This window comes from Carassius gibelio, chromosome A4, assembly GCF_023724105.1.
Source record: "Carassius gibelio isolate Cgi1373 ecotype wild population from Czech Republic chromosome A4, carGib1.2-hapl.c, whole genome shotgun sequence".
Lineage (NCBI taxonomy): Eukaryota > Metazoa > Chordata > Actinopteri > Cypriniformes > Cyprinidae > Carassius > Carassius gibelio.
In genome coordinates, this window is record NC_068374.1 from 3,228,982 (window position 1) to 3,253,716 (window position 24,735).

At 37.3% G+C, this 24,735-nt stretch overlaps 2 protein-coding genes across 2 annotated transcripts in view; both read right to left on the bottom strand.

Annotated features, from left to right (window-relative positions):
• The window catches only part of LOC127967014 (NACHT, LRR and PYD domains-containing protein 12-like), a 113,919-nt gene extending 107,725 nt beyond the window's left edge, over positions 1–6,194 (bottom strand). Inside the window, exon 1 of the mRNA XM_052568291.1 lies at positions 6,112–6,194. The gene's annotated coding sequence lies outside the window, so the exon portion shown is untranslated. The remainder of the gene's footprint in view (positions 1–6,111) is intronic.
• Positions 1–22,509, bottom strand: part of LOC127980980 (zinc finger protein 32-like) — a 48,679-nt gene extending 26,170 nt beyond the window's left edge. The window contains exon 1 of the mRNA XM_052585476.1: positions 21,514–22,509. Coding sequence (XP_052441436.1) covers positions 21,514–22,362 — 849 coding nt within the window. The 5' untranslated portion in view covers positions 22,363–22,509. The remainder of the gene's footprint in view (positions 1–21,513) is intronic.
• Positions 22,510–24,735: the final 2,226 nt, after the last annotated feature.

Consider the following 24,735-nt stretch of genomic DNA (forward strand, 5'->3'; position numbering starts at 1 on the left):
TATACATTTATTTAACATCTTTTGTTGGTAATATCAGATAGGTATGGAATGCGGTCCCTTTATGACAGAAGGCATGCTTGAAATACTGACACACGTTCAGTTTTCACCCACCTGTTCACATTCACTTAATCCATAACTTACTGTATTTCCGTGAGATACTCTACACGATAAACATTTGGACTGCTGTGTGTGTATTTGAGCGCTGAGAACTGATCGAGAGAGAACACTTCTATCAGCCTGATTCCACCAATCCCGTCTACACTAACTTTAAGTTAATCGACAAAGAATTGTGACTCCCGGGAAAAACGGGATGTCTGGTCACCTCATCCCTGCTCCCTCGGGTGCTGAGGCCATTGTTTCTGATCTCTAGTTCGAGTTTTATTAGTCTATCCATCCACTGCGGCTGCCATACTGAGAATAGATATGCGAACAGCCCTAATCCAATCACAGGGACGCACATTTTGAAGGACAATAGCCTCTATAGCAGGGATCCTCAAATCTGGACCTCGAGATCCACTTTTCTGCAGAGTTTAGCTCTAACTCTAATCAAGAACACCTGAGCATGCTAATCAATGCCAATCAATGACTCTGTGTTCATTAGAAAATCACAAGCAGGTGACTTTGATCAGGGTTGGAACTCAACTCTGCAGCGCATTGGACCTCCAGGGCAAGATTTGAGGAAGGGGGCTCTATAGGATGCATTTTGAATGTCGGGTAGGCCCCAAATAAAATTATAGTACAGTCTCATCTAGTTAACGAAGACGCGGCATACATTTCGTCATAATTTCATCATCAGATATTATTTGTAGCTCGTCAGCGTCTTGTCTTAGTCACATAAAAAATATAAAAAAGTCACATATTTTTCATTGTCATCTTCGTTAACGAAATTAACACTACTACCTAATATTATTCAGGAGGCAGTCACACTCTTGCAGTTTAAATCTAGATTAAGGATGATGCAGACCCATCTCTTTAACCTGGCTTACACATAACATACTAATATGCTTTTAATATCCAAATCCGTTAAAGGATTTTTAGGCTGCATTAATTAAACCGGATAAAGTAAACCAGAACCGGAAACACTTCCCATATAATCCTATGTACTTGCTACATCATTAGAAGAATGGCATCTACGCTAATATTAGTCTGTTTCTCTCTTGTTCCGAGGTCACCGTGGCCACCAGATCCAGTCTGTATCCAGATCAGAGGGTCACTGCAGTCACCCGGATCCAGTACGTATCCAGACCAGATGGTGGATCAGCACCTAGAAAGGATCTCTACTGCCCTGAAAGACAGCGGAGACCAGGACAACTAGAGCCCCAGATACAGATCCCCTGTAAAGACCTTGTCTCAGAGGAGCACCAGGACAAGACCACAGGAAACAGATGATTCTTCTGCACAATCTGACTTTGCTGCAGCCTGGAATTGAACTACTGGTTTCGTCTGGTCAGAGGAGAACTGGCCCCCAACTGAGCCTGGTTTCTCCCAAGGTTTTTTTCTCCATTCTGTCACCGATGGAGTTTCGGTTCCTTGCCGCTGTCGCCTCTGGCTTGATTAGTTGGGGTCACTTCATCTACAGCGATATCGTTGACTTGATTGCAAATAAATGCACAGACACTATTTAAACTGAACAGAGATGACACCACTGAATTCAATGATGAACTGCCTTTAACTATCATTTTGCATTATTGACACACTGTTTTCCTAATGAATGTTGTTCAGGTGCTTTGACGCAATCTTTTTTTGTTTAAAGCGCTTTATAAATAAAGGTGACTTGACTTGACATTAACAAAATAATTTTCTACTGAAAACAAACCGTGCACACAATAAAATAATGAGTAGAAAACAACTTAAATTTGAGCTTTTCCTTCATATATGAAACAATGATCTGCACAGAAATAGTCTTCATTTAAAAATTATTTTCTTCTTCTTCAGTGTGTTAAATAATTCAGTCCATCCACCCACTTTTTAAATCATTAATTATAATGGCATCATCATTCATTTGCCAATGTCTCTAGAAGAGCCAAAATGTTTGTGTTTTGTCCTCCTGGTTATTCAAGTAAAATAAAATGTTAAAGTTAGAGTGTGGATCATTGTTACATAAACTAAGTAATTTAATAGATTGATGCACAAAAATAAGATATAAAGTGACAAAATAGTGCAGTGCAAGCAGCTTTGTAGCTGTCTTTACTTATTCATCTACAATGCCATCTCTGAAATATTATTAACATGCTGATTTAATCATACTAAATGCAAGGAGGAAAAAAGGTTTTATTGAAGCGCTCTAGATAAAAAATATTAGAGGATATAGCACTGAGAAATCATAAACGACCCGGAGTGCAAAGCTGAAAAATGGCAAAGCACAGTCTCTTTAATGCACACTCAATCCAATGCATTTTTACAAAACTATGTTGTAAATGTGTCTTTTCAGTCAATCAAAAGTTCTTCACACACTTGCAGTTTTCACACCCGCTAGAACACTTGGGCCAAATACAGGAAATACAGAATTTTAGCAGACAGGTGCTCAAGTGCAAAGATCACAGGTGTGGGTATTGTGACAGGCCCATTAAGACTTACAGTCCACTATTTGAGAACTGTGACAGTAATTCAGTTCACACTGCAATTATTTCTAATAGACTATAGTAAAATGTTCAGCCTTTCAGAGATCTGCTCATAGCCATTCCTCATCCAGAACACATGAACACTCAGTCAGAGCAGTCTACAAAGAGTCGAACACAACACTTTCAGGCTGCTTTCACACCTGCCTCATTTAGTTTGGTTGACTCGTACCAGAGTTAGTTTCCCCCTTTGGTGTGGTTCGTTTTGGGCAGGTGTGAAAGCAGCAATCTCACTCGGGTGCGCACCAAAAGCAGACCAAACAAGCTTACCAAAACCTGCTTGAAGAGGTGGTCTTGGTACGCTTTCAAACTAACTCTGGAGTGGTCCGTTTGTGGTGAGAACGTGATCCGACCTCGAACAGACCCAACTGCAAAAAGTACTGATCATTTTTGGACTGAACGAGCATGAACTGAACCATGGGCATGTCAGAGTTAAGAAGAATTAATGCACGCGTCCGCTTGAAGTTACGAGCGATTCCCGCTCGCCGTTTGCAGTGCATTAGAACGTTGTTTTTAAGCTGCATCCATGCTTCATTATAGAAATGTATTTTTTGCAAATTGTGTTGTATACAAACAATGTAATAGATTATGGCCAGGGACAAAACCAGCCCGCACAGTCGTGTTGTCGTGTAGTTGTGTTGTCTCCGTGTTGTTTGCTAGCTTTTACTTTTATGTTGGAATTTCCCCGCATGTTAATTCTGACCAATCGAAAATCAGTTAAGGAAATACGTCGTGGCCAATGAGTGATGTGGATGTTGTCATGTGACTGCATTTTGGTTCGTTTCAACTGGTACGAACCAAAGCAATCAGTGTGGTGTGAAAAGGAACCAAAAAAGCTGAAAAATGCTACAATGTATAATTGTTTGCCCTTGGTTCTAACCAAATGAACCGAATTAGAGATGTGAAAGCACCCTCAGATTACCATATGTCTCATTCACCACTGATTATAGTACAAAGAACACTTTCTCCTGACTTTTACTTTCATATTCAGATGATCGTCTGACTCATGATATCACTTCCTTAAAGGGGGGGTGAAATGCTAGTTTTCACTCAATATCCTGTTAATCCTGAGTACCTATAGAGTAGTACTGCATCCTTCATAACTCCAAAAAGTCTTTAGTTTTATTATATTCATAAGAGAAAGATAGTCTGTACAGATTTTTACCTGAAAAACAGGACCGGCTGGAGGCGTGACGTGTGGGCGGAGCTAAAGAATCACGAGCGCCAGTAGGCTTTTGCGTTGAGAGCGTTTGGAAGCTGGGACATTACCGTGAGGAAAAACAAACCATGGCTTACAGTCAGATTCAGCCGTTTATTTATGATCCAGAATCAGATCCCGAGGCTGAAACTGAACGAGAGCAGCAGCAGCAACGACTCGCTCCGAGCGGGGCTCGTACTCGGTCTCCGGCATGGGAGGCGGACGCACTAACAAGGAGGCAGAGATATTTGAAGCAGTTTTACTCACCGCCTGCAGTTCCAACACACGATCGTGACCCGTTTTCGTTGGGATTGCATCATCCTTAAGAAATAAACGATACGCAAATCCGTCGTCAAACTGGGCATTGTTTGTAAAACAAGCATCTTCGAAATGCAGGTAACAAACAAAAACACTCTGTAAAAATAAACTCCATCCACTGGTCCCTTAATGCTGTTTTTTTTTTGGTAATCTGTGCAGAATTGTCTTGCCCTGGCAACCAAAAACGCACTTCTTTTGTGACATTTCGCGACGCTCTCGCTCTGATCAGTGAATGTCTGTGCTCTCAGTGCTCTGCTATACGGGAGCGCGCTCTTCCGGCAGAAGTGCCCTTAGGACCCATATAAGGAAATTCCGCTCCATCTAACGTCACACAGACCCATACTCGAAAAAAACTTTCCCGAAACTTGTGACAAACCAGACAATTTCCGAACAAAAATACTCCTTCAAACGTACAACTTAATTTTTGAAACTTTGTCCATGTTTAGCATGGGATTCCAACTCTTTAACAGTGTAAAAAACTCAGTATGCATGAAATAGTATTTCACCCCCCCTTTAATTTATTTTCCTTCGGTTATTTTTATTTTTTACATCATGAGTAAATTATAGATTTTTAAATAAATACAGACCATAAATTTACGTTTTTCTGTCATAACGCATAATCTGAAGATAATATTCAATCAGATGACACATTTCTTTTTTTTTTTGAGACAATCCTGTCTCAAGTAAAACTTTGTGGTTACTGCAGATAACTCAATTATTGAATACACACATGATTAAACAAAATGGTTTGTTTAGTGTAAAGCATCTTACATTAATGTTTCATTTAACAAAATTACATAAAAAGGGTATTTTTAAGCTTACCTGTGAAGTTTCCTCTACATCAAGTTGTTGTTTGTCTTCATTAAAAGTAGCAAGAGATCTGTGTGTGTGTGTGTGTGTGTGTGTTGGGTGGAGTAAGTGATTTCACAGGTCAATGATTTAATTTTTTTCTGTACTCAGATTCGGGTCATAGTACAAACTAACATGCTATTGTAAAATAGGGAAATTATATTCTAGTACATGTCAGTATGAATTATAATGCTCAATATATAACTCTGGTTTGTATATCAAGGTCTTGTAATTCATTATTTTAAATAAATTATATTTTTCCTAAAACTTATTTTAACCATTATTTAAATTTTCACAAATTTTACTGCATTTGTACTAGGGGTGTCCCTCATAGTCGAATCAGAATTTTTGAATCTAGCTGATATTCGACTGATAGTCGAATCATATGTTTGGGGGCGGGATAAAATACATTTAGTCAATTCAGACATTCAACAGTAATTACTGATGTTAACACACAGGGAAAACGTGTAACAAATGCCTCGCAGATACAAACGGGGTAAATAATGTTTTGATGTTTTGATTAACAGATTAACAGTAAACACAGTTAACACTAAACGTCAGCGAAACCCTAACAATTAAAACAAATATACAATATTGCTCTCATTATAAAGTTAGCCTATATGACAGAAGTTATTAATGTTCTGCATTTCTGTTTTGAGCTGCGCGTGCTGAAGATGACCAGTAGAGTGAGCATTTGATAGCAAGTTTTTAATCAATGGGATTAAACTCAAAATTTCATATAGAATACACTTTGTTATTTATACAACATAACGTTAATATTAGGACTAATAGGCTATCTGTAAAAAGAGCCCTAATGCAAATGAACATATCTGCAGGGCTCTGAATGAACTCCTTTTGTGGATTAGTTCTTCACAAAACAATGTGCAGAAACACAGCCGCCAAACTCTAAAGATTCACAGCGTTTTATTATAATGGTGTTCTCATTATAATGGTATGGGTATGACAGTCCAGTCATAGTTATTATATTCTGCTGTGCGCTGAAGAGATATCACCATAGTACTACAATGAAGCGCTTGACTCAACACCAAACACATCTTATATCAGGTAAATAATATATCCACTGTATATATACACCGGCTGAAATATTTGAAATCACTTGTACCCTACCTCTTCGAAAAAATCCAGTCTCTGTCTGTGTCAGTTTGAGTCTTGGCAAAGTTTTAAATCCCTGCCGCCATGATGATCCTCTGTCAGTCATGGATCATAGAAAGTGAAACACAAATCTATAGGGGTGGTTGGATTTATTCACAGACTTTAAAATATTAATTTAAAGCTTCTTTCTTTTCAGATTCTTGTTCACGGCTTTATCATAATAGACTGTATATTAACTTATTGGTATAAAACCGTCTATAGTTTTATGTGAAATCAGACATTTGAGCTCATATAGTCAGAATGGCATAATCAATAACACCCTGCGAATATTCGACTGTTAGATTAGTAGTCAAATCAGGCTCCTTGAATCAAAGCATCGATTCGTTGACTATTTGGGGTCACCCATAATTTTTACATTTAGAGACTTTATATTTCTACTTCAGTATTCAAATTTCATGACAGCACCACCCACTTTTTTCAAGACAAACTCCCTGCATGTTTTATAACTCTAGGCTATTACTATAACAGCAATGATATGAGTCATAAAGATTACACAAAAGGAATCCTTAAGAGAAAATAAACAATGTGTGCTCTTTGCCCTTGTATATACAGTATGCATCTGCTCGACTGTATGAGACTATGACCCACAGTTTCCCCTGTGACTGTTTGGGTGTAGTTAGGGCCTTAAATTTGAGGAAATGGTAACCAAAACACAACCTTCATCCTAATCTTACCGTGTTACAGCACCTCTAGTCACAAGCACAGTGCCATCACTGCTTCATAAATCAGAAAGTTCAGAGTCTTATATATAACACTCAGTCTGCTCATTTACATACACAATTCAACTGAATCAATAGTCTCATATAATCAGTCTGTAAGGTTGTCTACAAGACTATGTTTGCACAGCAGTCGAGAAGATTCCCACCTGGCTCTCAATAAACAGCAAATGTCAGTGAATGTCATTACGATGAAGAAACATTCACCAGTTAAAATGAATTTGCTGGGTACCAAATAAGAAAAAGTGATCAGCAAGACAACCAAGAGACACAACATGTCAAGTGCAACAAGGAAATCATTATATCATCTGTTCATTTTGAGCATACAAAGTAAATTATTTAGACAGTAAGTTACACATGAAATGTGTCTTAATGAGTGCAGAATCTAATAATATATAAATGTTGTATTGAATGCTAAGTTTTTATGTACTGCTCTAGGCTTTGCGGTCATTCTTCATGAGGAAGAAGATGCTTTGTTCAGAGCTACTCCAGCTTTGAAGGGTATCAAGAAATAGCTCTATAATATTTCAACATTGGTTGACTGTTTGTGTCTCACTGAATGTGCTTAAGACTCAGAACAAGAAGTGTCTGTTGAAAGAGCACATTTCTCCTTTTCCATGAGGAGATTGCAATTTGTGATGTCTTTCAGACCTTTCCATACTGAAGCATTGTTTGTTGAAAACTGGTTTTCCAGCTTTTTAGAGAAGCTCCTCTTAGTCACTCTGATCTCCATTGTTGTGTGTTCCTGGTCTGACTGAACAACTCTTTCGCCACTCCTCTTTGGCCTGACAAAGCTTTCTGAGTCCTGCAGTGAACCATGGTTAGTCATTGTTGAATGTTAGTAGTCCTGGTAGACTACACACATCCACAGGATGTTGTAAAGGTTGTATTTACCCTGTAACTACATGAAACAAGTGGATAACAAGTTGGACTTAAACAGAGAACAAGTGTATATTTTCACAGTAATTACAGATAAAAATATTGCACTAGTTTTAATCGAATTGTTCAATGGCCAATTTAAGCCCTCTACTTAATTTTTTTTATTTATTTTCCTATAAAAACACCACAGTATACATCTACTAAAATACAAATATTGTGTCTTATTTTTTCTGCGACCAGCTGGAAAGAGGTAAGCTTGTTTTAAGCTGCCTTGAACTGGTAGATTTTGCTGTATTTGACTGAGCAGTAGTTTGGGTGGCTTGGATTTCTCTAATAGATAAAATAAGTAAGCTTGACCAAAGTTCTTGTGGGGAGAAGAATTTATTGAAGGTAGCAGTGTAGCAGTTCTTCAGCAGTGATGTTAGCATGTCATCCTTCAAACAGTCTTAACCCAAAGTACTGTCTGTGAGAACAGACCTTTATACCTGTTAACAAATGTGCTATAAACAATACAATAACACCCCATGGAGAGACAATGATAGTGAAACCTTTTGATGACTTGAAAGGATCTCCCATGAAGAGCCCATTTATTGACCTGATGTTGACCTAAGAGGCTGATTATATGGGCCAGTTGTTTCACACTATTGTGAACAAAGTACAGTTGCCTACAGCTGATTCTAAATACATTCAACCAAAGTTAATTAAAAACAAATAATCTTTCAGAACCTTGATGGTATATCATGCAAAGTTATTTGGTGTGGTGTTGGGAAGTCGCTGGAGGTTACATATGTACATTTAAAAAAAATGTACATTGCAGTATTTTGGGGAAGTCATCTGGTAGAAACACGTATGTTCAGAAACCAGAAATATAAATTACTCCTCCAAACAACGATCACTGGCAGAAATGGGAGGAGAAGACTCAGGTGGTGCTCCAGTGAAAAAACGTAATATACATGTAAATTGAGATATAGCTTATATTGAGTAAATATGAGCGCTGCAAGTTTCAAAGTCAGGTTCCACGCTACCTTGTTTACTGCGGTTATGGGGGAAATGGCTAAATTCCTGGAGAGAATGAATTAGCATTTTTCAATAAGCCCTTCTTTCTCTTTGTTAGCCAACAACGACCCTTATTTTTACACAGAAAACACACAGTTGTAAATCTGAACTGGTGGATCGACAAGAGGATGAAATGAAAATATTAAACTCTAAAGATATAGCCTAAACTATATTTATGTTACTAAATGAATATAATTGATTGTTAATTTAAATAAAAATTATTAATTTTGACTATCTGTCACATATGGCAGATATGGGCCAAATTGTAACAGTATTTGTATTTGCCATAACTTTAAATTCAGCTGTAAATGTTCTCTTGGTTCACAACTCATTTTGAGGTATGGCCCAGATAACAAAGAACACTTGAGTGTGTTTAGCTGTGGCACACAGTGAGAAAACCGTCTGGTGGGAAACATTTGGATTATACATAGAAAAACACATGAAACCAGATATCGAGTCTGGAGTCCACACCTATGCATCTTCTCTTCTATTGGTGGAGAGATGTGACTGAAACTTTTGCACCTTCTCTTCTTCCCTCTCATCTTTTCCATGTTTGGGCATTTTAAAGAAATATAATTGAAATATGCAGCAGTATTAGTATTAGCCAGGTTTGCCTTTTTAAAGGGGGGGGGGGGGGGGGTAAAATGCTCGTTTTCACTCAATCTCCTGTTAATCTTGAGTACCTAAAGAGTAGTACTGCATCCTTCCTAACTCCAAAAAGTCTTTAGTTTTATTATATTCATAAGAGAAAGATAGTCTGTACTGATTTTTCCCGGAAAAACACGACCGACTGGAGGCGTGACGTGTGGGCGGAGCTAAAGAATCACGAGCGCCAGTAGGCTTTTGCATTGAGAGCGTTTGGAAACTGTGACATTACCGTGAGGAAAAAACCATCATCCAAAACAAACCATGGCTAACAGTCAGATTCAGCCGTTTATTTATGATCCAGAAATCAGATCCTGAGGCTGAAACTGAACGAGAGCAGCAGCAGCAACGACGTCTCTATGTTAGGGCTGGTTTTAAGAAGCAACTGGGCAGGATTCGTTTTGAAAACCTGGCAACCCTGATCTGAACGCACATGCTGGAGATATACTTCTAATTACATGAGCGTCTTTACTGATGAGAGGTGCATGAAAATCGCATTCGATTTTTTGCACAGCCCTAGTATCTACTGAAACTGTATATATTTGCTTAGCGGTTTTGGAAAATTACTAAGTTCCACTTTATGTCGTCTTTTTTTTTTTTTTAGCTGTACATGTGGAAAGTGCAGTGTGATGACAACATCGCATGTTGTTTACTTGATGTGCTTACGCGCTGATAGCTAAGTTCACAACACAGAGATATTTGAAGCAGTTTTACTCACCGTTCCAACACACAATCGTGACCCTTTTTCGTTGGGACTGCATTATCCTTAAGAAATAAACAATGTGCAAATCCGGCGTCAAACTGGGCCTTGTTTGTAAAACAAGCATCTTCGAAATGCAGGGAACAAACAAAAACACTTGCACAACTCCCTTGATGCTCTGTAAAAATAAACTCCATCCACTGGTCCCTTAATGCTGTTTCTCTTTTGGTAATCTGTGCAGGGTTGTCTTGCCCCGGCAACCAAAAACACACTCCTTTTGTGACAATTCGCTCTCGCTCTGATCAGTGAATGTCTCGTCTCTGCTATACGAGAGCTCGCGCAGAAGTGCCCTTAGGACCCATATAAGGAAATTCCGCTCCATCTAACGTCACACAGAGCCATACTCGAAAAAAACTTTTCCGAAACTTGTGACAAACCGGAAGAGGTATTTTTAGAACAAAAATACTCCTTCAGACTTACAACTTAATTTTTTAAACTTTGTCCATGTTTAGCATGGGAATCCAACTCTTTAACAGTGTAAAAAACTCAGTATGCATGAAATAGCATTTCACCCCCCCCCCCCTCCTTTAAATTCAGATTCATTTAACCTATAAATCAGCAGAATGCAGTCGTAAATAAAGTATTATGTCGTGTGTAATATGTTTTTGAATTAAGATGACTCTGTCTCCAGTTATTTTTGATTGGCCCTGTGGGGTGGTGATGGCGCAGTGGATAAGACGAATGTCATTGGTCGGAGGGACCTGGGTTCGAATCCACTGGTTGACACCAATGTGTCCCTGAGCAAGACACTTAACCTCTAGTTGCTCCAGAGGCGTGCGACCTCTGACATATATAGCAATTGTAAGTCGCTTTGGATAAAAGCGTCAGCTAAATGAATAAATGTAAATGTAAGAAATCAACAGATATGTCTGTGATTGGCTGCAATACTCAATGCTGCAAAAACATGGTGTAAATAGAAACCTTTACACTTTCCAGAGGGCACAAAAACGCACACTGTAGGCGTTTCTCAATGTCAAGGATACTTCATTGAAGGAGGCTCCTCTTTAGCATTCGGAGAACATGTAAATGGAACAGGCTATCAAGTGCACGTCATTGAAAAGGTCCGCTTTCGGCACTGAAAAATGGAAGTGCAAATGTTACCAGTTTGGTTGCCGTACAGCATTTTTTCCGATATAGAAATGGAGATGGATATGGTGAGGCAGCATCAGCGTCAGGTTCGCAGGGGGAGATTTTTTTATTTGTCACCGCCTCTGCCGTCAAAGATGTGGGATAGTAAGGAAAGATAATGCTCTTATCATTCATTTAAAAATTATTACATTCATTATGTTATGGGTCAAATTGACCGGAACTGTTTAAACACACAGCAAAAGGAGTTTATTGATTTAAAAACGATCATATTGCCTCAGTGAACAGAACTGAGTCCGTAGCAACGCTATGGCTATTTAAGGCTATATGAAGTAAAAAATTACAAGGTGAATCACCAGTGAATGGGAACAGCTTTAAATCCCCGCTCTGCAAATTAGTTGAACTGATATGTTTTATAGTTTGACAAACATTAAATAAATGTCAAAACTGAAATTCTACTTAAACCTTCCTCTCTTCTACATGTTGTTCAGGCTCGACACTACTGTGTCAGTACTGCAGCGGTACTATGGAGGGGAGGACACTCGGCCAGACTTCAGAATGAACAGAGAGGACATGCAGCAGCTGATGGTGGCCCTGAAGACTGACAGGCAGCACGCATGGGGCCGACCCTGGAGACACTGCTGGTCCTGGTCCTGTTCCTGTTCTGGCTGGCAACCGGTTAATTCTTAACAACTGCTAAAATCACACTATCTTCTGTGTTCATGTTTTTCATATCTCAACAGTCTCAGATTGTGCACAGGTGGTGACTGTGTGTGTGATTCTGCACAACACTTGTGGTTGTGTCGGAGATGTGCTGGAAGAGCTTGTGAAAGCAAGGAGGACAACCATCCACCTTTATGTAACAAAAATGAAATTAATGAATTAATTAACTTTTGTAGAGCTGGATTACCAAAATCACAAAACGTTGTAAATAAGGGTGAATATATTGTTCAATACATTGTTTTGTTTTTCTATTGCGATCTAAAGAACAAGTGTTATGTGCTGCGTGTCTCTTTGGTCTTCACCAATCTGTTCTCTAGGCTGTCGTCTTTGCTCCCAGGTATCTGCTGAATGAAGGAGGCGGCTGTCAATCATCTTTAAGGGCGTCGTATCTGCAGCCAATCCGATGTCAGCCGGCTGGTTAAAGGTCTCTCAGCGTGCTGCACTGAGTGGCTCAGTGTGTGTTCAGGTGTTGGAGTTAATGCCTGTGTTTAGTATTTTGTATTTCTGTTCTGATGTGAGCTCGATCCTTGTTCTCTGTATTGACTTGTGTCTGAGTTGGGTTTGGATAACTGATCTTCTCTGTTCCGGGGAGATGGGGAACAGGTTAGTCTATCGTGGGATCTCGGTTACATACTGCCTGCAGCTAACAGGTGTTTTTGGCGTGTCCTTTTTGTATTTTTGGTTTGTTAGTTAGGGTAGTTTAGTTGAGGCATCGCATATGCCAAAGATTTCGGGTTTGTTTTCCACCATTTTCCTTGGTTAGGTAGGTTAGAGGGTTTTGAAACTTAGTTTTGTTTTATTCATTTTGTTGATTTTGGGGCACCACCCACGATCCCTGTTTCCCTGTTTTCCCCTTAATTCAATGTATTTTCTTTTTTTCCCTAATATGCATTGTGCATAAATCACACTGTTAAGTGGCTTCGGCTTGCTGTAAATTAAACCATTTAATTGGGGCTAACTCCGTACTTGTGTCTGGTCATTTCTACAATCTCCCCATCACAGAAATTTAACTAAATGTTGTGTTTCAACCCCTGGACCATTAAATGTTCGTAACAACAAGGTTTTTAAAAAATGGATATACAGTTATTATATTAAATAATTAAGGGGCAAAGACAAAACCAGTTCAATTTAATTGACTTAATTTTTTCTGCCAACCTCTCCAACAGCAAAAATAAAAGTGGTTTGCCCTCTCTCTGTCCTCTACTTCCCTTCTCTCATCTGCCTCCCTCTGGTATTAAATATCCTCCTTTAGAAGCTGTAGGATTGGATCCTCTTTGTCACTTCTCCTCTTCTCTTCTCCTCCTCATCTTCGCGTCTCCCTTCATCTACCTCTTGTGCAGTGCGTGGACCTGATTTTTCCTCTTGGATCGAGGCAAGAGTGCAAACTGGGGCCAATTTGCTGCGGTCGCCTTGCCATCCTCTGTCCCTTGACCTGTGGCAGGACATTTACATTCTAAAACATTGAAGAAATCAAAAAGTTGTGATGATCAGTTTGGGGTCAGTACGATTTTAAATGCTTTTAAAAGAATTATCTTCTGCTAACCATGGCTGCACTTAAAAAAAAAAAAAAACTATACTATACTATTAAATAGTATTAGTGTAAATCAGCTGTTTTCTATGTCAATATACAGTAAAGTATAATTTATTCCTGTGATCAAAGCTGAATTTTCAGCATCATCAGTCTTCAGTGTCACATGATCCTTCACAAATCAGTATAATGTGAGGATTTGATGCTCAAGAAACATTTATTATTATCAGTGTTTAAAACAGTTGTTGGTCTGTCAGTACAGGTTTTATTTCAGGTTTCTTTGATGAATAGGAAGTTCAAAAGAACAGCGTTTGTTTGAAATGTAATCTTTTGTTACATTATAAGTGTCTTTACTGTCACTTTAGATCAAATAAATTATTCTTTGATAAATAAAAGTATTGATTTATTTCCTCCAAAAAATAAAAATAAAAATCTCACTGACCCCAGACTTTTTAACTGTAGTGTATTATTACTATAGACCCCTTAATCACCTACGTCACTGTGACGTCACTGCTCTAGCTGGAGGCAAAACATAAGGCAGAACTCATAGCAGGTGCGCTAAAAGTTTTACGTTTTGTCTTTAAAATGTCTTCTTGTTGGGTTTTTGGCTGCCAGAATAGAAGGAACAGCACTTTTGTTTCAAAACTAAAGTTTAACCGGATCCTGGCAGACATTCCTTCACAGAAATCAAGACAATTGTGGTTGAATGCAATACGGCGTACAGACTGGACGGAGATGATCATAAATAATAATAAATAATAAATAAATAATGCTCATGTCTGCAGGGCACACTTCATATCAGGTAAAATAATCTATGCATATTAACTGGTGTGTTGGTTTTATCTAGTAAATCAGCAAGTTTCTATTTATAGGTGAAAAGTTGCCAATCTTCAGCGCACTATAGTTTAAATGTTAAACAAACATACAGCGATAGATGTGTGTGCCATCCTTTGAATGGTCTCTTAAAATAATACACATTGCTAATCATAGTTAGCCCAGCGATATGTTACATTAGAAAATAGGCCTTGACAAAATTCCCCATACCACCAAGTAATTCATATGGCTGTATGGCATACGGGTCAGGTAGCCTGCTTCCATCCGCGAGAAAAGCTGTCACGGTCCCCCAGAGTCAGGGACTGTACATATTCGGACAGTTCCGAACCTTCTTCTGCTTCCACGTTTAATAAATCCCTCCTAAAACGTGCTAGCTACGCTTGTCAACATTGCGTCCGCACTTCTTTTTGCCTCCAGCTAAGCCCCGCCTACCCAGGGACGTTGGAATGTTTACAAACTTTTAAGGGGTCTATTGTACACCACGCTGCATATACTTGCTGGAAGCAGACCCAAGTCTGTCAGGTTACATTCAAGGCTTACTTCAAAAATCACAAGTTACATTTGGGGGGGGGGTGGGTATCACACAACTATCACTTCTGGACATTAAATAATTGCTTCTCAACTATATCCGTTCGCCGCGGTGTCTCTGCCCCGGCTTTTTGCCTCCCTTTGTTCCTTGGTCCCTTTTAAAAAAGATGAGAAAGCTATGAATAACGTTATAATGTTATAATTGCATAATATTAACATAAAATTACTTTAGACAACTTAACTACTTATTTAGAAAATAAATGCCGGTGATGGCAACCAAGCTAACAATTGTTATGACAAGTCCAGTTCAATTAGCCATCAATAACGTAATTTGTATTTGTATAATTTATAATATCAGTATGGTAGTAATTTGTACTAGCATTTAAATGTTAAACTTCATAACAAATGTTTGGTAACATAAATATACTTACATTTGAAAACATATTGCCCTGTTAATGCTCCGACTCCGCTAACGTCTGACATTTTTGTATTTTTTGAAGTGCATGCATAGGATTGTGGGTGATTTGAGAGCACGAAGACTACACATATGCATCCTTTCCTGTGTATGGGATATTTTTCATATGAAGGACTCAGTCCTTGGTTGAAATTTGTAACCAAATGTTTAAAATGGTTTTGGCCTTTTTTAAACATTTTCTAAGAGATTACTTTCCATGGATTCCTCTGAATTTCTCGTAATTATTATACCTAAATACTTAGTGCAATTTCTAATAATAACATGAATATTAAAGATAGAAGTGTGATCACAATTATGAATGGCCATAAGCTCACATTTGGACATATTTAAATGGAGTCCTGACGCTTTAGAAAAAAATCAACTAGAGAGATAGAAAGGGAAAATTGATTTGCATCTTGTAAAAAAAGAGTGGTATCATCTGCTAACTGACTAATACCAATAGTGATATTAAATATCTTCAATTTGTTAACACTTCAATCATGAATAATCAAAGGAGCCAACAGATCTGTTGCAATAATAAACAAAATAGGGGAAAAGGGATACCCTTGTTTTACACCACGGCCAATCATAAACCTTTTAGATGTACCAAATGGAAGAGATATTGAACCATTTATATCCCTGTAGATCATCCTTATAACATTTACAAACTTGTCACCGAAACCAAAAGACTGAAGAGCATGAAATAAAAAAGGGTGCTCTAACATTTCAGAAGTCCCAAAATAAAATAAATCCGGAATCTTCTATCCACTCACTATAATCCAACATATCCATAATCAATCATATATTATTATGAATGGAACGATCTGACAAAAAACCTGATTGAGATTCACTAATTACCTTATTTATACCCTTTTTAAGTCTGTTGACAAAAATATGTGCAAACATTTTATAATCTGTATTTATCAAAATTATCGGACACAGATTATCTATGTATCTAGAGTCTTTATTGGGTTTAGGTAGTAACATAATCAGCCCTTGTCTCTGTGTAGAGCTTAATGTGCCTTCTTCGATAGATTGTAGAAAATCAACATAAGTGATCAATTGATTTGACACAAGCCAAAAGTCGATTCTAGATTTTCTTGAATAACTGGAGTTCATCCATATATACTGTTTGCAAGAAGGATTCAGATGGTACCAAACATCTAACAGACTTAATTTTGCACATAACTGAGAAATCAATGAATTCCCTGATAGCACACAAACATCTAGGAGACATGCATTTACATCTGCATTTACATCTGCAATATGTATTTTTTAGGCTGTTTGCTCCTCTGCAATACGTCTATTGGACGTCTACTTTTAGATGTCAAATAGATGTCTATTAGATTTCATGATTTAGATGTTTTAGATAGTTAAGATATTCATGATTTAGAATGTATATAAAACTGACATCTGAAAGATGTCTGTCAGACATTTGTTGATAGATGCTTTCCAGATCAACAGATCTTTAACAGACATCTTGCAGACGTACGTGTCCTATATGGGTAGGTTGTTGAGTAGTTTATTTTGGATGGGTATCGATCAATAACCTCCTCTGGTACTATATTAAAATCATCACCCAAAATAATATTATCACAGTTGGATATAATGTTCTTAACTCTACAATAATATCTAAAAGCTCAGAGAACAAGCGCTGATGAAGTATCATACTGTTATACCCATATATATTAATTAAAATAAAAAAGATATTTTCAGATTTTTACAGAATAGGAACATAGCTTTTCTTTTAACTGAATTAATAATGTAATCCCCTGACATTAAGTGAAGTGATCGAAAACAGTATTTTAACAGAAAAAATACAAGATCAACACAAAAAAACTACAAGCTAAATAAAAAACAAAAACAAATTGGAAAATAAACAAGTAGTTACAAGTTTTCTTGTTTGAATATTTTTAGAAGCACTAACATATACCTCACAGCCCGGTCTCTCTCAAACGTAACATATGTAATGACAGATACACTCAAGTGATAATACAGCAAGAAATCGACTAGGTAACATTAATTTGTCTCCCTTCTATATAACTATGTGCACCTCTGAAGACAGTTTTTTCCCCTTCTTTTTCTATTTGAGGCCACAGCGCAGCCCGAACATTTCGGTCCTACCTTGTCAAGTCTTCCACCAATCTTACTCCTCGATCTTTGCACACTGAAGAGTTCTTTGTCACTTTCCAGATCTCCTCTCTATATTTCCTCATTGTGATCTGTACAATCGTTTGTCTCTGTTTTCCATGTTCTTTTTTCCCAACACGATGCACAGAGTCAATGACATCCTCCAACTTGTGAACCAGATGTGGAGCTATCTCACCAATGAGCCCGCAAACCTCTCTAAGGAGATCTTTGTACCTTCAACCTTCCTTCTTGACATAACTTCACATCTAAATGATCTCAACTTAAAACTACAAGGCAAGAGCAACTCTGTGTGTGATTTGGTAGCAGCTATCCAGTCTTTCCAGAGAAAGCTTAACATTTTCAAAGAGGATCTCAAAGAGGACTGCATACATTTTCCTTCACTGAAACAAATGAGTGAGAGAGTTGATTCCTCTCATGTGGAGTTCATACAGAAACTGATTGGAAACTTCGGAGATCGTTTTGTGAACTTCAGCCTTGGAGACCAGCTTCTCCTATTCATTCAGTATAAATTTCTGGTTAAAAAAAAAAAATGTAACCACATTTTCACAGGAGGCTGTCTCATATTCTACTGTCAGGACATAATGACAGGTTTAACAAATATGTAAAAAATATATATTTACAAAAGTTCCCTACTGCAGATTTAAGGAACAGTACAAATTAAGAAAAAATGTTTTCTTGCACATTTTTTATTTTTCCAACACTGGCACTTTACTTCTGTCTGTTGTCTTTCTGACTGATATTGCTGATGATCTTTTACCAATGCAACTTGAAGCACAGAAGAGAGTGCTCAACATTACATTTAGTAAAGTACAGAAAATACAGGCGAATGAAGATAATATGTGATATGAGATCTGATTTAATTGAACCAGAGAGGTTTGTGTTCGTTGATTGTGATTTTTAATCTCAGTTTAGAAGAAAAGACTTAGGTTTTCCTTTTAAGTTGTTAATGTTGAAATGAATATATGTTTTGCAGATTTAGAGATGCATTTTGCACTGTTCCCTTCATATTTTTGTCAGACATTGTTATTGGATAAATTTAGATATTTTGTACCAAAGCAATTGAAAGGACATACAGTAACAGAACAGCATTAAAATGAGATCGATTTGTGAAGGATAATTTATGCTTATACAGATGAAAAGACATTATTCAATATACATGATAACATTATATTTTGTTCAATAAAAACAAATATTTACACTAATTTCTTTAGTCTGGCGATAGCCATCAATTTATGTTTTAATGTGCAGTACACAACTGTCCGGACCTGGGAGGAGAGTTCATTAAATAAGTTCACCATGGTCAAGACAATAAACTATTTTAGAAGCGCACCTTAGTAAGATATCACTCAGCATTTGAACCGCTATTATGTGTGTGTGGGTGTTTTCATATGTATCATTACATTATTCAAGTCAGTTCAAAATAATACATGCCTTTAAAGTTGCAAAACAGTGGAACGTACCTGTCCTTGGTCTCGGCTAAGCCTGAGGTACATCACCCGGCGCCGCCGGGGGTGAAACATTCCCCCCATCTCCTCCATGAAAACATAAAACATAAAAACAAATATTATCTGGATAACTTTTATAAATGTGCCTGGATGTCAGCTCTCCTCTCAACGCTGCTATGCGACAATGCTAATCGGGAACACCTTGGTGAATTTAGGAAATCCCGCGAAGGCCAAGCAGCTCACATTTATTTATATAGCACATTTCATATAAAATGGTAATTCAAAGTGCTTTATATGAAAGTAAAGGAGAGGAACATTGGTCAAGTGAGAGGTTTCTTTATTTTCTTTTATTTATTTCTTAAATTGATTTTTAGTCAGGTATTGTATCAAAGTCTAAATTTTGGTATTTTTACAGCACTAGTATAGAGTGTAGAATGGTATATATAAAATAAATTTAAATTTAAAAGCATGTTAGCATAACACAAACAATGTAAAAAACAAAGGGATCTGAAAACTTTCTGAATGCAGTGTAGATTTATGAAATTTATTAATTTCAAAGTATTATCCTGAATCAAATACATCAACAACAACTCCATACAATTGATATCCATAATTGCTTAATATTGTTTCATAAAAAAACCACAACTTGAGCCCAAATAATTAGTTAGTTACACACCGATCTCGAATGTCCCTTTTCTTCCCAAGATACCAGAAAAGGTATTATCCTCAAAATTATATTCCTTCTTAAGAGAAAAATGGTAACTGTGAGGATTTTCAGTTAGGATTTAGACCGTATCATATTACTGACTGAGACTGCTCTGCTTAGAGTTACATATGACCTGCTGATCGTGGGTGTATCTCTCTATTAGTTTTATTGGATCTTAGTGCTGCGTTTGACAAAATTGCCACAACATTATTTTGCATAGACTTTAACACTTTGTTGGCATTAATGGAAGTGCATTAGCATGGCTTATAGGACCGCCATCAATTCGTAGCAGTGAATGAAAAGGTATCATATCAATCACAAGTGCAGTATGGAGTACCTCAAAGCTCAGTACTAGGGTCGCTACTCTTCACGCTTTATATGTTACTCTTGGGAGATATCATCAGGAAACACAGTAGGGCTGTGCAATTAATCACATTCAATTGACAATTAGGCAATATCACATTCGATTTTGAACATTTTGATTTTGAATTTCGCCTAGCTTCTCAGTGAACTAAGGCACTGTGTAGTGAATGTTGCTCAATCTGAAAGCTAGTCTCGCGTAGCCAGACCTTCAAAGTGTAGGTCTGAAATTAATTGCAGCTTTCATTGGCCAAGACCTGCCCCTGGAATGTTTCCACTTTTTTGTCCCACATGCACCAGACATTTAACAAACAGTCTGTAGGTGCGACGTCTGAGGCTGAGACTATCTGAAAGCAGGGGGTGGTGATTTACTACTAATCACGGGACCGGCTTTACTGACGAGATGCGCATGACAATCGAATGCGATTAATTGCACACCCCTAAAACACGGTGTTAGCTTTCACTGTAATGCTGATGATACTCAGCTCTATATTTCAGTTGAACACACCAATTTGAAAAACTAATGGAATGCATAGTCGATATAAAAAACTGGATGACGAGTAATTTCTTAATGCTAAATTCAGAAAAAACAGAGGTGTTAATTATAGGGCCTAAAAACTCTGCTTGTAATAACTTAGAACACTGTCTAAGACTTGATGGTTGCTCTGTCAACTCTTCGTCATCTGTTAGGAACCTAGGTGTGCTATTTGATCGCAACCTTTCCTTAGAAAGCCACGTTTCTTAGCATTTGTAAAACTGCATTTTTCCATCTCAAAAATATATCTAAATTACGGCTATGCTCACAATGTCAAATGCAGAAATGTTAATCCATGCATTTATGACTTCAAGGTTAGATTATTTTAATGCTTTATTGGGTGGTTGTTCTGTATACTTAGTAAACAAACTACAGCTAGTCCAAGATGCAGCAGCAAGAGTTCTTACTAGAACCAGGAAGTATGACCATATTAGCCCGGTCCTGTCAACACTGCACAGGCTCCCTAGCAAACATCGTATAGATTTTAAAATATTGCTTATTACTTATAAAGCCCTGAATGGTTTAGCTCCAATTACTGTGGCAGATTCTTTTCCTATTTAGTGATCAAACCCTGGAACAATCCACCTAACGTTGTTTGGGAGGCAGACACATTGTCAGTTCACATGATTCTTACAGTGTTTCATGTCTGTGAAACTCCTTTCACACTGCTAACATAAAACTGTTCTCTCTCGAGTGAATCCGTGTGTGGTTGTTAAGGGATGTTTTGCATCTGAAACTATTTCCACACATTTGGCAAATGAAAGGCTTATTTCCAGTGTGAATTCTCATGTGGACTTTGAGGTTTCCTTACTGAGAGAAACTCTTTCCACACTTAGGACATACAAACAGCTTTTCTCCACTGTGAATTCTCATGTGGACTTCAAAGTTTCCCTTTTTAAAGAAACTTTTTCCACATTGTTGAAAGTTGAAAAGTCTCTCTCCAGTGTGAACATTCATGTGGGTTTTGAGGTTTCCTTGTTGACAGAAACTCTTTCCACACAGTTGGCAGATGAAAGGCTTCTTTCCAGTGTGAATTCTCATGTGGACTTTGAGGTTTCCTTGCTGAGAGAAACTCTTTCCACACTTAGGACACACAAACAGCTTTTCTCCACTGTGAATTCTCATGTGGACTTCAAGGTTTCCCTTTTTAATGAAACTTTTTTCACATTGTTGGCAGTTGAAAAGTCTCTCTCCAGTGTGAACATTCATGTGGATTTTGAGGTTTCCTTGTTGACCGAAACTCTTTCCACACTGTTGGCAGGTGTAAGGTTTCTCTCCAGTGTGAATTCTCATGTTGATTTCTAAGCTTTCTTTTCGAATGAAACTATTTTCACACAGTTTGCAGGTGTATGCCTTTTCTCTTTTGTGAATTTGAATGTGCCTGTTAAGTGCTCCTTTTTGAGTGAAGCTTTTTCCACATTGTTGACAGGTGTAAGGTTTCTCTCCAGTGTGAATTCTATAGTGTCTATTAAAGGTTCCTTTTTTATTGAAACGTTTTCCACATTGTTGGCAGGTGTAAGGCTTCTCTCCAGTGTGAATTCTTAAATGGATTTCAAGGCTTCCTTTTTTAGTGAAACTCTTTCCAAACTGTTGGCAGATGAAATGACTCCTAGCTCCTGTCTTTTGAGCTCTCTTTTTTGAAGTCTGTTTAGTTTGTGAGTAACTAAAGAAATTGTCTCCCGTGAAATCATGTTTCTTATACTGATCTTTGTCCTTTATTTCATTTAGTTCTTCACTTTTCTCTTTCAGCAACATCAGGTCTAAAAAAGAAAGAACAATTTTAATGGCACAAAACAACATACATCAATACTTTACAATAGCAACATGTATGTTTAATATTACCCACTAATCTACTGAAAGAAGACTTGCCTGTAAAGGCCCCGATATACTCAAAACAAAGATTTTCGCTCTTCATTTAGGGGTAAAACAAAGTTTGAAATACGTGAGCAGCGGTATACTGCGATCTAACATTCCGATGCCGCCCAATCAGATGAAAGCAACGTTTTAAAGAACATGTAAATATGTGCAGTGGCTTGCCCCTCAGCAACAAAAACACAACAAAAATGGAGAACACAAGAATGTTTTTATGAAAAGCATCTGTTCATAGTAACATGGGTATGCTTGCACGAGCTCTGTAAATTAGCACTCCTGTGAAGTCACGTCACGTGTTGATTTGGCACTTTATTCAATATATTGCTTAACCCTCTGGAGTCTAAGGGTATTTTTGGGGCCTGGAGAAGTTTTGTCATGCCCTGACATTTGTGCTTTTTTCAGTTTCTTATAAATATCTAAATGGGTAAAGTATAATCTCACTGTAATCAGCACAAACTGGGCTATAATAATATGTGAAATGCATGCATGTACATGATTGTATTTTTGAGAAAAAAAATGTTATGCATGGTTAGTGAAAAACTAAAAATGTTAAATCACTTGAATAAGGCCATAAAACACATACAGAATATTGGTTCCCGGGATTGTTGAGAACTGGAGCTTGTGGCCTAGAATTTTTCTTTCTAAATTATGTGAAAATCATCTTGTTTACTCACTCACATAAAACAATATATTGATTTACATTTTCTAAGACACTTTTTTTTGGTAAAAGTCATATGTGAGTAGGCGTCAACTATCATGAATATCATTGTGATTTACACCTGAGAAGACAAAGCCCTGCATAATGAGCTGCATAATGAGCCTCTCATTCAGCTGTGCCACTGTGAGTGAGGAGTTACAAGAAAGAATGTGAGAATAAAATAAATCTATATAATTTTATGTTTGTAGTTTATTAAGAATATATTTAATTATACCACAACATAATTTAATATCCACTTGGGGGAGCAGTTAAACAGTTTATTAGAAACAATCAAAGCTTACTTTCAAACAAATTATTTGGCATCCTTACTCCAGTCACACAATCCTTCAGAAATCCTTTTAACAATCTGATTTTCTACCAAAAAATAAACATTTATTGTTATTATTATTATCATTATTATTAATGTTGAAAAGAGCTGAGAATATTTTTCTGGGTTTTTAGGGGGAATAAATTGAAAGAAAAGCAGTGTTTTTACATTTGTTACAGTTATCTCTTTGTTACATTTATATTATTTACATCAAGCTTTTGAATGGTATAGTATTGTATTTTGTTATTGAAACTTCATAATGTTTCACTTGATTATACATTTAGTCAGGAATTATAGTTTGGAAAAAGTCTTTGGAAAAAATCTAACTAGTAAAATGTTTACACGTTATGTGAAAACTAGTACAAGTATATAAATAAATAAAAAGAGACTTACTCTGTTTATGATCTCTGCTGAATAAAGCGCTTCATCCTTTTTTTTCTGAGGAAATCCATTTCTCATGTCCTCAACCACATCACATCTTTTTGGGGTGATTTATGTCTTATTCCTCTAATCACGAAGCAAACAGTAAAATAAAATAAAAACTCGAAGAACAGTCTGGCTGCTTTTTCTTCTGTGTGGGTGTATTCAAGCCTCGCGCTTCAGTTTGAATCTGAATAGTGCCTTCAGCGCGGGGGTGTGGTCACATTAGATATAATGAAGGGAGACATGAAAAACAGACATCGCGTTGTTTTCATATGGATTACTTTATCACAGAATATCTGTTTTCAGCAGCACTTGTTTAGTTTAAAAATAGACATGTCAATCTTTCTATAGATATCTCTCTCATGTCTTTTCGTTGAGTATTCATGGAGTTACAGTTCATTTTAATGACGCGTTTGTACATGACGATCAGCGCAGACAGGCTGCAGACAGCGCACCTGGTTTGTTATCTTTATTTTATACGTGCACAAAGTTTTGTTGTTATTATGTCTGTATACAAAAAAATGTAGACCCTTTACTGATTCGATTGATTTATTGCTCTTATCTGTACGATTAGAACTGGAAGTGTAATTTAAGTTCTTTTCGGGGTTATCAGGAGAAAATGACTCAAAACGCATATATGCGTTAATCGACTCGAAAGGGTTAAAAGCAAGCAACAGAATTAAACATGAAAAACAGTCTCAGAGTCTTATTTCATCAAAATCAAAACTTAATTTACTACTATAAAGTGGCTCTTCACTGCACTCATGTTTTTACCCACAGACATCTCTCCTCCATGGGGTTGACAGACGAAATTAACCCAGAGTAGAGGTCCAGAGTTTCTTGCTTTCGCAAA